Here is an 11,684-nt window from a genome sequence, read left to right as displayed (position 1 = left end):
CACATCTGAGTTACCACGTGACAAAAAATGATACATAATTATAAAATTCAAATGTCACCACTGTGGTGATAAGAAAATATCCTCAACCCATTTTCATTTTTCTTTGCTTTACAAAATTACAAAGTATAAAGAGAAAAGTACAATAAAAAATAAAAAATAAAATCTAAAAAATTACAATAGTAGAAATTTTGCCCAAAAAAATTTTAAAACACCAAATTAATTTTACTTTTTCCGTCAGCTTTCCCTTGCTATCTGCGTCTGCCATTTGATGGAGACGATGGATTTGGGAGATGAGATATAATCTGTCTTGGTATGTTAATATTCCAAAGCATTATTTTAGAACAATCCCCTTCGGGGATCCCCTTTAACTTGCTCTCATCTTCAAGAACCACTTGTTGTACAAATTTCATGGGATTCTGCATAAAATAAATAATGTTTAGTTAAACAAAAAGCATCTCCTTACCCCCAAAAAAAAAAAAAAATCAATTTTCCTATCAAATAACTGTGACTTGGACTAGAACTGGACTTAATTTCAACTTTACTTAGAAATTATTTGATGAAGTGGTTGGAGGGTTGGCCAAACCAAACTTTTTAACAAAACTATGTTATTTTATTTTAAGTTTCATCTAATGCTTGATTAAATGGTATTAACAAAATGGAGGAGGGAATCTGATTCTTCAATCCAAATGATAGGAACAAAGGCTTCAAATTAATTTTGCTAATAATAGTATTTGTGAGATTCTATTTCAAATATATTGCAATACATCATTCAAATATCAAACCCGAATTCAAATTCGATAAGGAATCAAATATCGAATCCGATATGGTTATTTAATATCTTATTACCTGTTTAAAAGTTTTTTAAACAGGGAATCTCTTAATCCATGGATTCTAGTGGTTGGATGGAACTTCAGGAATAACTTTATCGATGATAAGATACTTTTTTTATAAAAATAAAATAAAATAAAAAATGATTAGTTGAAAAAGAAATTAACTATTGAAAATTTATAAAAATTGAAATAAATATAAAGTATGTCATTTTGGATTAGATTCGGGCATCCGATTATCACTCCTAATTGAATCAAACCATTTTCAGATAAGATCAAGGCTTTATTAATTTTTATTATTGAATTGGGCACAAAAATGGCCTCAACAAAAATGGCCTTTTTGACATCGGTATTGGTATCAGATCAATCAATTTGTATTGATATTAGCCGTGATCGATACCGATATCTAATCGGTACTATATTAGTGAACCTAGGGTATTGGTCTTTTGACGGGCTAAACGGTCTGATCCAACCTGATACAGTCGATCCGTAACGAAATAGAGCAATTCTTAAATTCTTGGTATTTGTATTTATGTTAGAGCCTAATGGGATATTAAGCTACTGAGGCAATAAGTATTTGAGAAAAATTATACCTGTGAGCTGTCTTGAATAGATGGACGGCCCCATCTCTCAGGATCCCATAAAATGGAACTGTTGAAAGCAAAACTTGAAATATGAATTGGGGCCACAGGATTTGCCTTGTCATTAGTTCCTCTTGCATTCCATCCAATAACTTGTGAAGAATCACAAACAGGTCCTTCAATCACCACTCTCTGCCTGTTTGCTGATACCAAAGCAATAGGCCATGCCCCAAAAACCCTGCAATTAATTTCTCAAAAATTAATGAACTCATAATCATGTAATCTAACTTCCATTTTCATGCTTTGTTCATGATTACAATGCATGAATCATGACTCTTAATATTTTTTTCTCCACCTAAAAAGACATTTTGATCCTGAAAAGACAAATAATATTATAATACTCCTTCATTTTTAACCTGCAAATTTGGTCAATTTTATTAACTTCTAATCTGATTAAACTTGTAGTTTTAGATGATCAAAAGAAATGGGTTGATAGTTAAGATCATCAATTGAAATGGGTTAGTTTTAGTTTTGCAGAAACTGAAACTAAAAAATAAAATAAACAAAACAAAACAAGAATTTATCAGTTTTGAAGAACCATAGTTGAAGATTCTTCTAATCTGATTAAACGTGTAGTTTTAGATGATGAAAAGAAATGGGTAAGTTTTAGTTTTGCAGAAACTAAAACTGAAAACTAAAACTAAGAAAATAAATAAATAAAACAAATCAAGAATTTATCAGTTTTGAAGAACCATAATTGAAGGATAAGGAAGTAGTTCTTACTCAATTTCTCTGATTTCTTCAAAGAAATCAAGATCATAGAAGTTGGAAAGACCCGCGAAATGAACGATTCCTCCGAGTCGATGCTGTTCTATATGATTCAATGCAAAATTCCTCTGATGATCCATTTCAGCTTCTGGGTCTGTAAAAGTTTGCCTGGAAACCAAATGTCTATACATGACCCCTGTTTTTCTCAATATCTCTGAAACTTCTGAAGAATCTGATTGAGACTCCACAACAATCCAAAGAAGTGGTGGAGGAACTAATTTTAAAGTAGTACTCATTCTTCTCAGTAAAGCACCTTGAAGCCGATCATTTGATCTTGTTGGAGTAACTATAACCAAAACCTTTCTAGGAATCAATTCAATTTCCTCTGCAGCAATTTCCACTGGAGATGAATCCCTTAAATTAGTTGGAACTGCAATAGGAGTTTCAGCCATTAAACTCCTATTCAAGGTCACCTCTTGAGAAGAAGTTGAAGGTTGCATCTCAGGTGAAATTTCTTGATACTTCATTGATTGATTCGATGCTATAACGAAACCAGAGAAGATTGAAGTTCTACTGGTAGGGGTGAAACCAGTGAAGAAACCCATAATAAAACATAAAATGAAATGGAAAGCAGCTTTTTTCCATAATTGAACTCTCTTCTTTGATCTATCCACAGAACCCATCTCTCTGAATCTGAATTTTTGCATCAAAAGAAGAATAGGACTTCTGGTTTTATATTTGGGTTATGAAGAAGGCTATACTTGATAGAATTTTTTAAAAAAAGGGTGGAAGCTGATAGGCAACGGTTATAGGATTAATACTTGTGAACTCAATGGAGGGTTTTATGTTCTTTTCTTTTTAGAAACTGAGAAAGATAAAAGAAAACAACTCATTAGGTGAGTTGGAAAACACCATTTGAACATATAGAAGCCATTGCTTCATTTGGTCTTCTCTTGAAGTTAAAGAAACATAGAAAGGATGATAGAATTGATCATCTGTCATATGTCACCAACTTGTAGTTGAGATTGAAACCTATCACCTAAAACCTTCTCTTAGCTAATCTCTTATTGGTTATATTATATTATGTTAGGAGTTAACAAGAAGCTACTTATTTGACCTCTCAAGTCCAAAATAATTTGGTTTGGAATAAGATGGTTTTGTATTATACAATTAAGTATTTATGGGTCCCATTAAGATCACAATTGAAGTATTGGTTTTTGGCATTTTTAGATTCATATATTGATATAAAAAATTTGAAGAAATTAACCATGCTAAATTCATGCCATTGTTTAAATATCAAGGGAAGGAAATTATTTTATTCTCATGCTTTTTTTATAATCTTAATGTGATGGTTTCATGTTTTTGGGTCAGTTTCAGGTAACTAACTTTGCGAATTATATCGATAAAAAATCAAGGAGATTACGTATTCTGAATGGCATGTCATAATTTTTTAAAAATTTCATGTTTTATTTCAATACATAGTTTTTTAGATATTAATTTAATTTTCAGATTTTTATAGTTAAATATCGTATTTTTATAATTGGGGTTGAAGATTATTCGCTTGATTACGGATCGAGTCATCTCGATCGAAATTCTAATTTTTATCAAGGTTTAATCAAGGTTGTTAAGACTCATAAGCTATCTTCTAACTAAGTGAGATTTTAAATTCAAATAATGACTTAGCCAAGAAGTTGTTTGTAATGAGAATTCAAATATGTTTGTTATCATTCTCAATAATATTGTGTTGTTTCTGTGTTAAAAGTTACATTCATTCATTGCGTAACTAAGAAGAACATTTGTTTCTTTAATGTGAATTAAAAACAAGAAAAAAGAGATAACTATCAAAATCATTGAAAGTTTCCAACACATAATTGTTTTTTCTTTTTCTTTCTTGTACTTTGAAGGAATTCTAAATCTCTAATCATTTTAATCTCGCTAATGCACTCTTTGGTCTTGTTTGGCTGCATATGAACGGTTATGATTACTATGTTTGCTTGTGTTGAAGAGTCTTGAGACTTAAAACAACTATAAAAGCTATGGAACGTACCCATGGTTTCAAATTTAGAATCAGATCAGTGGTGACCGATCTCAATTTTGTCCATTCCGGGGCAGCTTATTATAAGGTTTTGGGATCAGATTGGTGTGTTCTGAGGGGTCTAATTCCAAGGTTTTTGGATCAAAATCGACAGGAATCGATTCAATACCTGATCCCGAGTTTAAAATCTTTATATATATAGTAGTATGGTAATTAGGGGTGTCAACCGGTCGGGCCTAGCCGGGCCTCACGGTGCTTAAAGTTTGCATCGTGACTGCCCGTTTATATAATTGGGTCGGGTCTGGATGGGTTCGGTCGGGCTCAGACTATAATCGGGTAATATAATCATGCAAAATCGGGTTATGAGCCTGTTTAATCTAAACAGGCTTTAAACGGTGCAGCCATTTCCGAGTAGTGTGACGTCCAATTTCGTTCCTTTTCAAATTTGGGATTCGTGACTCCACCCAAGCAAGGTTCTAATTTTTAAAATCCTGACAAGTGACAACCATTTCAGTCACTTTTTTTTTTTTTTGATAGAACCATTTCAGTCATTTTGTTCGTCTCCACTTATATACCTTTTTTAATACTTTGAACTATAATTTCTAATTTTCTTTGTGCTCTCCTGGAGTACTATTGGAGTTGGTAAGAAATCCGCTTCTGTAATTGGTGCAACATTTCATGTAAAGTATCTCCAATCTGGTAAATTCCATATAATTTTCTCTTAATTTTCATACAGAGGTAAAGATTGACACAACCACACAGGGGAGACTGGCAGAGGGAAGGGGAGGGAAAGTTTACAAGTTAAAGGGTTGGACTAGGTCAGACCTGGAATCGATCAATCCGATCGATCATCCGACAGGCTAGGACCCCACATCGAGACCGCCTGATTATTAAACGTGTCGGGCTTAAGCCTAACATGTTTAGTAAATAGGCAGAGCTCGGTCAAGTCTATCGGGGCTAGAATTGACACCCCTAATGGTACCATTTTCTTGTTTTACTCTATGGCTCATCGGCCTTAATTTGAACCATGGGGGTTGGGATTCTCTACCGTTTATAAGTTGAATAGAAGGGTTAAGGTAAAAAAGGCTTACCTGCCTTATAACTGTCTAAGTAGTGACAATCAAGAAACTTTTCTCATGTGTTATTAGGTTTGGTACATCGTATGCTTTATCACCACGAAATTTATGAAAAATATAACAGTTTCAGAAGGGATATCTGAAATAGATAGCGATTGATAGAGTAACTTTCGATCATAATTTTTTCGTAATTTCATTTTATTTTGATTTGACTTTTGAAAAAAAAATAAGAAATAAAAAAATATGTTTTTTTATTTAAAAATAGGGTGAGGAACCCATATGTTATCCACTTATATTGACATCATACACCCAAGTCACCGACAACAAAATGGTATGATTAATGCTAAAATTTGCATTTAGAACTCCATAACATAATAGGAAAAGGGTTTGTCTATTTGTTTTGTAATTTTACTTCTTATATCTCAGTATAATGAGGTGACACTATAAGAGAGCCCAACAATGTAATTTCTAGCCAACCACATCTTCCCTCTCCCTCAGAGGGACCCTTTTTGGCTCTGACTTCCTTCCCTTTTTTTCTCTCATTAAAGATTTTCCTTACTCGTTCTTTGTTGAAGATGGTTTTCTGTGTGAGGTAGGCGAACAGAATGGGTTGTGTTGAGTTGCACACTGTTGGATATAGTGTCCATCAAATCTAAATAAATTGTTTGTTTTAATTAATTTATATTTACTTTTATATAGACGATTTTGTGTTTAGAGGAATGACCTTATAATGTTCGCAATCAGGGACTGAATTGGGTTGTCTGTTTACATGGTTGTCATATTGTGTGTTTTTTAAAATGGAAATTCCAGACACAAATGTGGGTACACTTTAATTATGTATCGGATTCGATCATTCAAAAGCCCGACATGGTCTACTGTCGGATGATTAGTGTAAATGAGTTCTCATGATAGTTGTGTGATCCCTAGACCTGAGAAGTATTTTTTTTGTTGCAGATTGACATGGTGTATTTTAGTATACATAAGATTGATGTCAACATATGATTGACTGTACATTACTATGTTAGGTCCATTGTGTCTGTCTGTGGACGAAAGTGAAACTTAATAAAAAATCCACTTCTCTTTAGGGAGAATATCTCGAGAGAGAATCCTGAACTTTATTAGATGAAAATTTCGAGTTCGGTGATTAGTAAAGTGCCTACAAAAAAAATTATAAAATCATGTTATTTAATAATTGTTTTACAAACGTTTAATCGCATTATTTTGTTGTCTAATCAGTGATCAGGATGTTTTTTACTAGTTGTTCAATGGACAAGGATAATAACAATAATTTTATTCTAGGCTCCGAGGTCCATTATGCGATGATGTAAAGTGAAGGATCTATACGTAATATTTTCTATTAATTACGGATTTTGTGGTTATTATCAAATCTGAAGTGACTTGTGTGCAATTAATTATATTGGGTGTGACTCAGTGTAAGTTACCTTGGTGTACAACCTAATAGGATCGCATCACTTGACACTAGTAAACCTAATATGAAAATGAATCAAAATTTGACTATATAATAGCTTTAAAAAACTGTAAAAAAACTGTAAACTCTCTCTCTCTCTCTCTCTCTCTCTCTCTCTCTCTCTCTCTCTCTCTCTCTCTCTCTCTCCAAGAGTTAGTGGTTGTCATTATTAGAGGAAGGATTCTATTACGTTCTTCTCCATCAAATCATTAAGTGGAGATCGATTCCTACCTTTGCAGATTTGGTATTCAAGTGTTGTGAACCATTGGAAGTACTTTGATTGCGGCACTCAAAAGGTAACCCTAAACTCGTATTGTATTGTTTATTTTGAAAATCCTATACAATGTGAGAATGGATTCTTTGTATCAGGTTGGAAAGTTTTTTATTCGATACCATTCCCGCCCTCCCCTACACACACTTCCACTATTGATGCTCTAAGAGTTTGGGGAGGGGGTTGCAAGAATCAATACAGGGAAGGAAAAAGGGACTAGAGGGGATTTGCGGAATTCAGGAATTTTTTTTTCCCTTTTTGATGAAAAGGAATTGGGATTGTTGGCAAGCAAAAGGAAAATGTGGTAAATTGCATATAAATTTAATTAAAACGAAAGGGCAAGAGATCTCTACTTGATCACATGGTCTCTACACAAGCGTCTGGGCCAATGGGGGAGCATGCCTGGGTATCTATCCAGGCGACAGAGACGTCATTTCATGGTGCTTTGTGAGAGGGCGTAGGAAACACCACCAAATAGAGATCTTTTTCCCAAAACGAAAATACTAGTCGCATCATGTTTTTCCCGATTTTTTACAAACAAACAGCAAAACACATTTAAAATGCCAAAAAATAGGAATGACATTTTAAACACATTTTTGCTAATAGAGGTCATTCTTATGTAATTGTAGAGAGGGAAAAGGACGGAGGAGAGAGAGGAATTGGGACTTGGGACGTGAGAGGCAGGAGTAGGAGAAATGGGGAATGGAGTTGCATAGGGACACGAGGATGTGAGTTGTGTAAGAAATATATAGAGTGGCATACGCAAACAACTCATAGAGCTGAGCGGAGGAGAATGCGGCAGAACTCACAACAACAAGGACTGAGTTCTTGTGATGGGTATCAAATTCAATCAACGGTGACAAGTGATTCTAATAGGAATGAGGTGGATTTTGGGACGGAAGGAGCAATGCAATGCCGTATATGTGGTTTGGAGTTTGTACCTGCCAAACCACGTCTACTACATACGATTGCCCTGTATTTTCTGGTTGTGGGTTGTCCGACACCATTGATGGTCCAGCAGGGTGAGCCTAGGTTGGATTCGACTATCGCCCAAGAGTGCCTAATGAGACAGCTAACGACTGGACTGTGCTGCACACATCTCAGATTACGTTCAGATAGATGCCTCATTGGGCTATAACCTCCAAAGAGAGAAGCCCAATCCGCCTAGGTTGGGCATTGGGACTCCCACTCCCTATGGGGCCTATGGGGAAGGGTGTTCTTTCTCTCCATAGACCACCTTTGTGGGGCCTAAATTCTGCCCCCTTTGAATCCGCAAAACAAAGATGAAGATATGAATGATCTCAAGCAGGTCAGAGAATCGGATTGGGAATCGCCCTATTTAGATTTGCATCGACACTCTCTTATCCCAATTTCTGACGAGTTGATAGGTCAATTCTTATATAATAACACTAGAATCATTGGAATATTCATCGGATGTGCCATTTTAAGGCTTTTTCAGACTGATTCAAGTTGATTCTGATCGAAATCAAATCAGAATCGGCAATGACAGCTTCCATCATCGATTTCTCGTTTTAAAACCCTGATCTCAAGTTGCCATCGAATAAAAATTGCAGAAGTCGAAACGGTAGAGGAGCTTTTGGACCTCATCCACCATCCCACTGCCAAAGAAACTGTCATCATTGCCAAGGTTTGGAATTGAACGGAAACATAGACATTTAATTTCACCTTCATACGTCTCTCTGGGGGTGGGGGGGAGGGGAGGGGAGGAGAAGGTGGGGGTTGATTTTGTAGAGGAGGGTTGAGGTTGCAAAAACATAGACATTTAATTTCGCCTTCAGATGTCTTTCTGTTGGGTGGGGGGGGGGTAGGGGGTCGATTTTGTAGAGCAAGGTTGGGGTTGCAACGAGATGGGGGGATCTTTATCGCCCTAGTACTGGGGGCGCTGCGTGTGCGCATCAGCGGTCATGTGTGCATGGTGGGATCCGCTGTGCACACATGACCGCTGCTGTACAGCACGATGCACACAGTAGCGCCCCCAGTACTGGGGGTGATAATCTCCCGGCTATGTGGAGAGGGTGGGATAAGGGAGGGGGAGTAGGAGCCGGAGGGAAGACAGAGACAGAGAAGAGAGTGAAATTACAAAAAAGTGTTCACTTAAAAGAGAGAAAATATAATTAAAGGTTCAAAAAGGAAAATTGTTATACCTACACAGTCATTCAATAATCATTATAAAAAGCTACATTAAAACTCAATATTGTGTTTAAAAATGACACAAAAAGATACCAGTATTGTGAATTTTCTTTCAAAATGAGCATAACTTTTATAATATTCACACACACACTACCAGTCTTACTTTCTAATGCCCAACTTAAAAGGCCAAGAAGACATTTACCTTTTTTTTTGGGTAAAGAGAAGAAGACATTTACTTGCAACCTAAATAACCCATTCAAATGACCCGTTCCATCTAATCCCATAGTGAATGATACATTTCTCCAACCCAAATAATAATCAGTAATTGTTATAGATTGAAGGGAGAGGGTTCTTTAAGTAAGCGGCATAAGGGAGCCAGTCAATGAGATGCGGTAAAACAGAATTGTACATAGGAGAACAACAAGGTTATTTCATAAAATGGAGAAAGAGATAGACACAAAAATGCTACTGTATCCTACTCCAGCGTTTCAAATAATATTTTCCTTACATGGTCGGACCTCTCCATCTGTTAGTTAAGCTTTTGAATACGAAAACTCTAACGTAGTATCAAAACCATCAAGACCACTAAATTGATAATATACGCGTGTATGATCATCCAAAAAAGGGACCACATATACTCTTTATTCCCAAAAAATAATTAGAACCATAAATCTCTTCATATACTAGTTGAGCCTCACCACCTAATAGTTTAAACTTTTAGAATTGGACACTCTAACATCTTAGAGGGTAAAGGTAAGGACAATATCAAATCATTCTCCACCCTTCCCAATCACATGTAGTTTTAGGTCTAGAGGTAGGGAAGCTGCTACATCAAGTCTATGCTTTTTTTTTTTTAAATAGTAATGATTTTTTTTTTTATATAAAAAATGTACTAGACGTCCTCTTTTAAACTTATGAGACCTCAGAGAAATAGGTTAAGGAAAAAAAAAAAAAATTCATGTGTGCTTTAAGATGGAACATCTGATGAAATGGAAGTAGAAAACAATTTCGAGTCAACTCGACTAATATTTGCATAGTTCGACCAAGGTTAGGGTACAATGGCACTTATCCATGTTTGTTACTATAAGAATTTAATTAAGCAAACAACATGACGTAATCCATCGAACATTAAAATCACAACAATCAAAGAATTGATTAGAAACTCATTCTTGGATCCATATCGTCTGAAGAAGATGATCCTTTGCAACAACTATGAGTGACTCTCTGTTGATCTTGTTTGCTCTCTTCTCTATGTTGGCTAGGGTTAGTAACTAATGAGCATTGCTACCAATTTATAAACTCATAGTAGGGATCAAACCTATAATATTGAACAATTAATACCACTCGTATAAATCTATAATAGACATAGTTACTAATAGGCCCGCATACCACTTTACACTTTAAGGCGGTTAATTCGAAGCCCATTACCCATTAAGGACATCACCTCCCGTATTGAGCTCCATCCAATTAGGTTCACCAGTCAACATCCTTCTACTAATCTAAGCTTATACAATGATTGTGCTAGTCCATTTCATGTGAAAACATTATAGTAACAACCGAGTTCTTAGAGGAAATCTTCGACTCAACTTGGTTGATCCAATCCCAATCACTAAATATGTTTGCAATGATACATTTTTGGGAGAAAGTTTTCTGTCCGCCTATGCCAGTACTCCCATGAGTCTATCTCTCTCCTCCCTATTTGAAAAGACACCTCTACCGCCTTGTTTTAAGGAGGAGAGAGATAGACACATGGGAGTGTTGGCGTAGGCCACACTACCGGACAGAAAACTGCTTTCCTACAATTTTTTAGTCAACGATAAAAACTTAGGTCCAACTTGCCCAAGTTGTAGCCTGGCTTGTGAATAGACTTGTGCTCAACATCTAAAGCTATAGTTGCTCAGCTAGATCTTGATCATAAATAAATGAAAGTATTGGTTCAAGCTGGATAAATTATCAGGTCTGCTTGGACCAATCCATTACCTATAAGAAACCCAATATTACCAATCTTCACCTTCACCTTCACCTTGGTCCTTGGGGGGTTTAAAGGTGAAGGCTTAAGTTCTAAGGAATAAGAATATAAAAAACAAATTACAGAATCCATTTGGTTGTTTATAAGTGGAAGAAAAGGAGAAAGGATTGCAAACGATAAAAATTAGAAACGGGTGCAAAAGACAATTGAACCTTTATTATTTGATTGGCTAAGAAAATAGATAGAAATTTAAAGTAAGAACAAACTTATCCCTTTTGGTTGTTTGGAAACCTAGATAAAGAAATAGAAATTAGACATCCCTATTTTTATCTATGACCATCTGCTTGAAGATTGTGTTTTTTTTTTTTTTCAAAGGAATGGGGGATCCCAGTGCATAATATCATTTGGTAAAAAGTTCTCTGTCCGGGAGTGTGGCCTATGCCAGCACTCCCATGAGTCTATCTCTCTCATCCCCATGTGAAAAGACACCTTTGCCCCCTTATTTTAAGGAGGAGAGAGATAGACACATGGGAGTGCT

At 35.6% G+C, this 11,684-nt stretch overlaps 1 protein-coding gene across 1 annotated transcript; it reads right to left on the bottom strand.

The window, feature by feature from the left end:
• Positions 1-203: 203 nt before the first annotated feature.
• On the bottom strand, positions 204-2,932 carry LOC122649993 (beta-1,4-xylosyltransferase IRX9-like). Its single transcript, XM_043843273.1, has 3 exons — positions 2,192-2,932; positions 1,421-1,646; positions 204-416 (listed from the first exon to the last, which is right to left on the bottom strand). The coding sequence occupies exons 1-3, from the start codon at positions 2,881-2,883 to the stop codon at positions 249-251; spliced, it is 1,086 nt and encodes a 361-aa protein (XP_043699208.1). The 5' UTR covers positions 2,884-2,932; the 3' UTR covers positions 204-248.
• Between the last annotated feature and the right edge of the window lie 8,752 nt (positions 2,933-11,684).

Source organism: Telopea speciosissima, chromosome 2, assembly GCF_018873765.1.
Source record: "Telopea speciosissima isolate NSW1024214 ecotype Mountain lineage chromosome 2, Tspe_v1, whole genome shotgun sequence".
NCBI classification, from domain to species: domain Eukaryota; kingdom Viridiplantae; phylum Streptophyta; class Magnoliopsida; order Proteales; family Proteaceae; genus Telopea; species Telopea speciosissima.
Note: the sequence above shows the minus strand (reverse complement) of the source record. Positions and strands in the feature narration are given on the sequence as shown.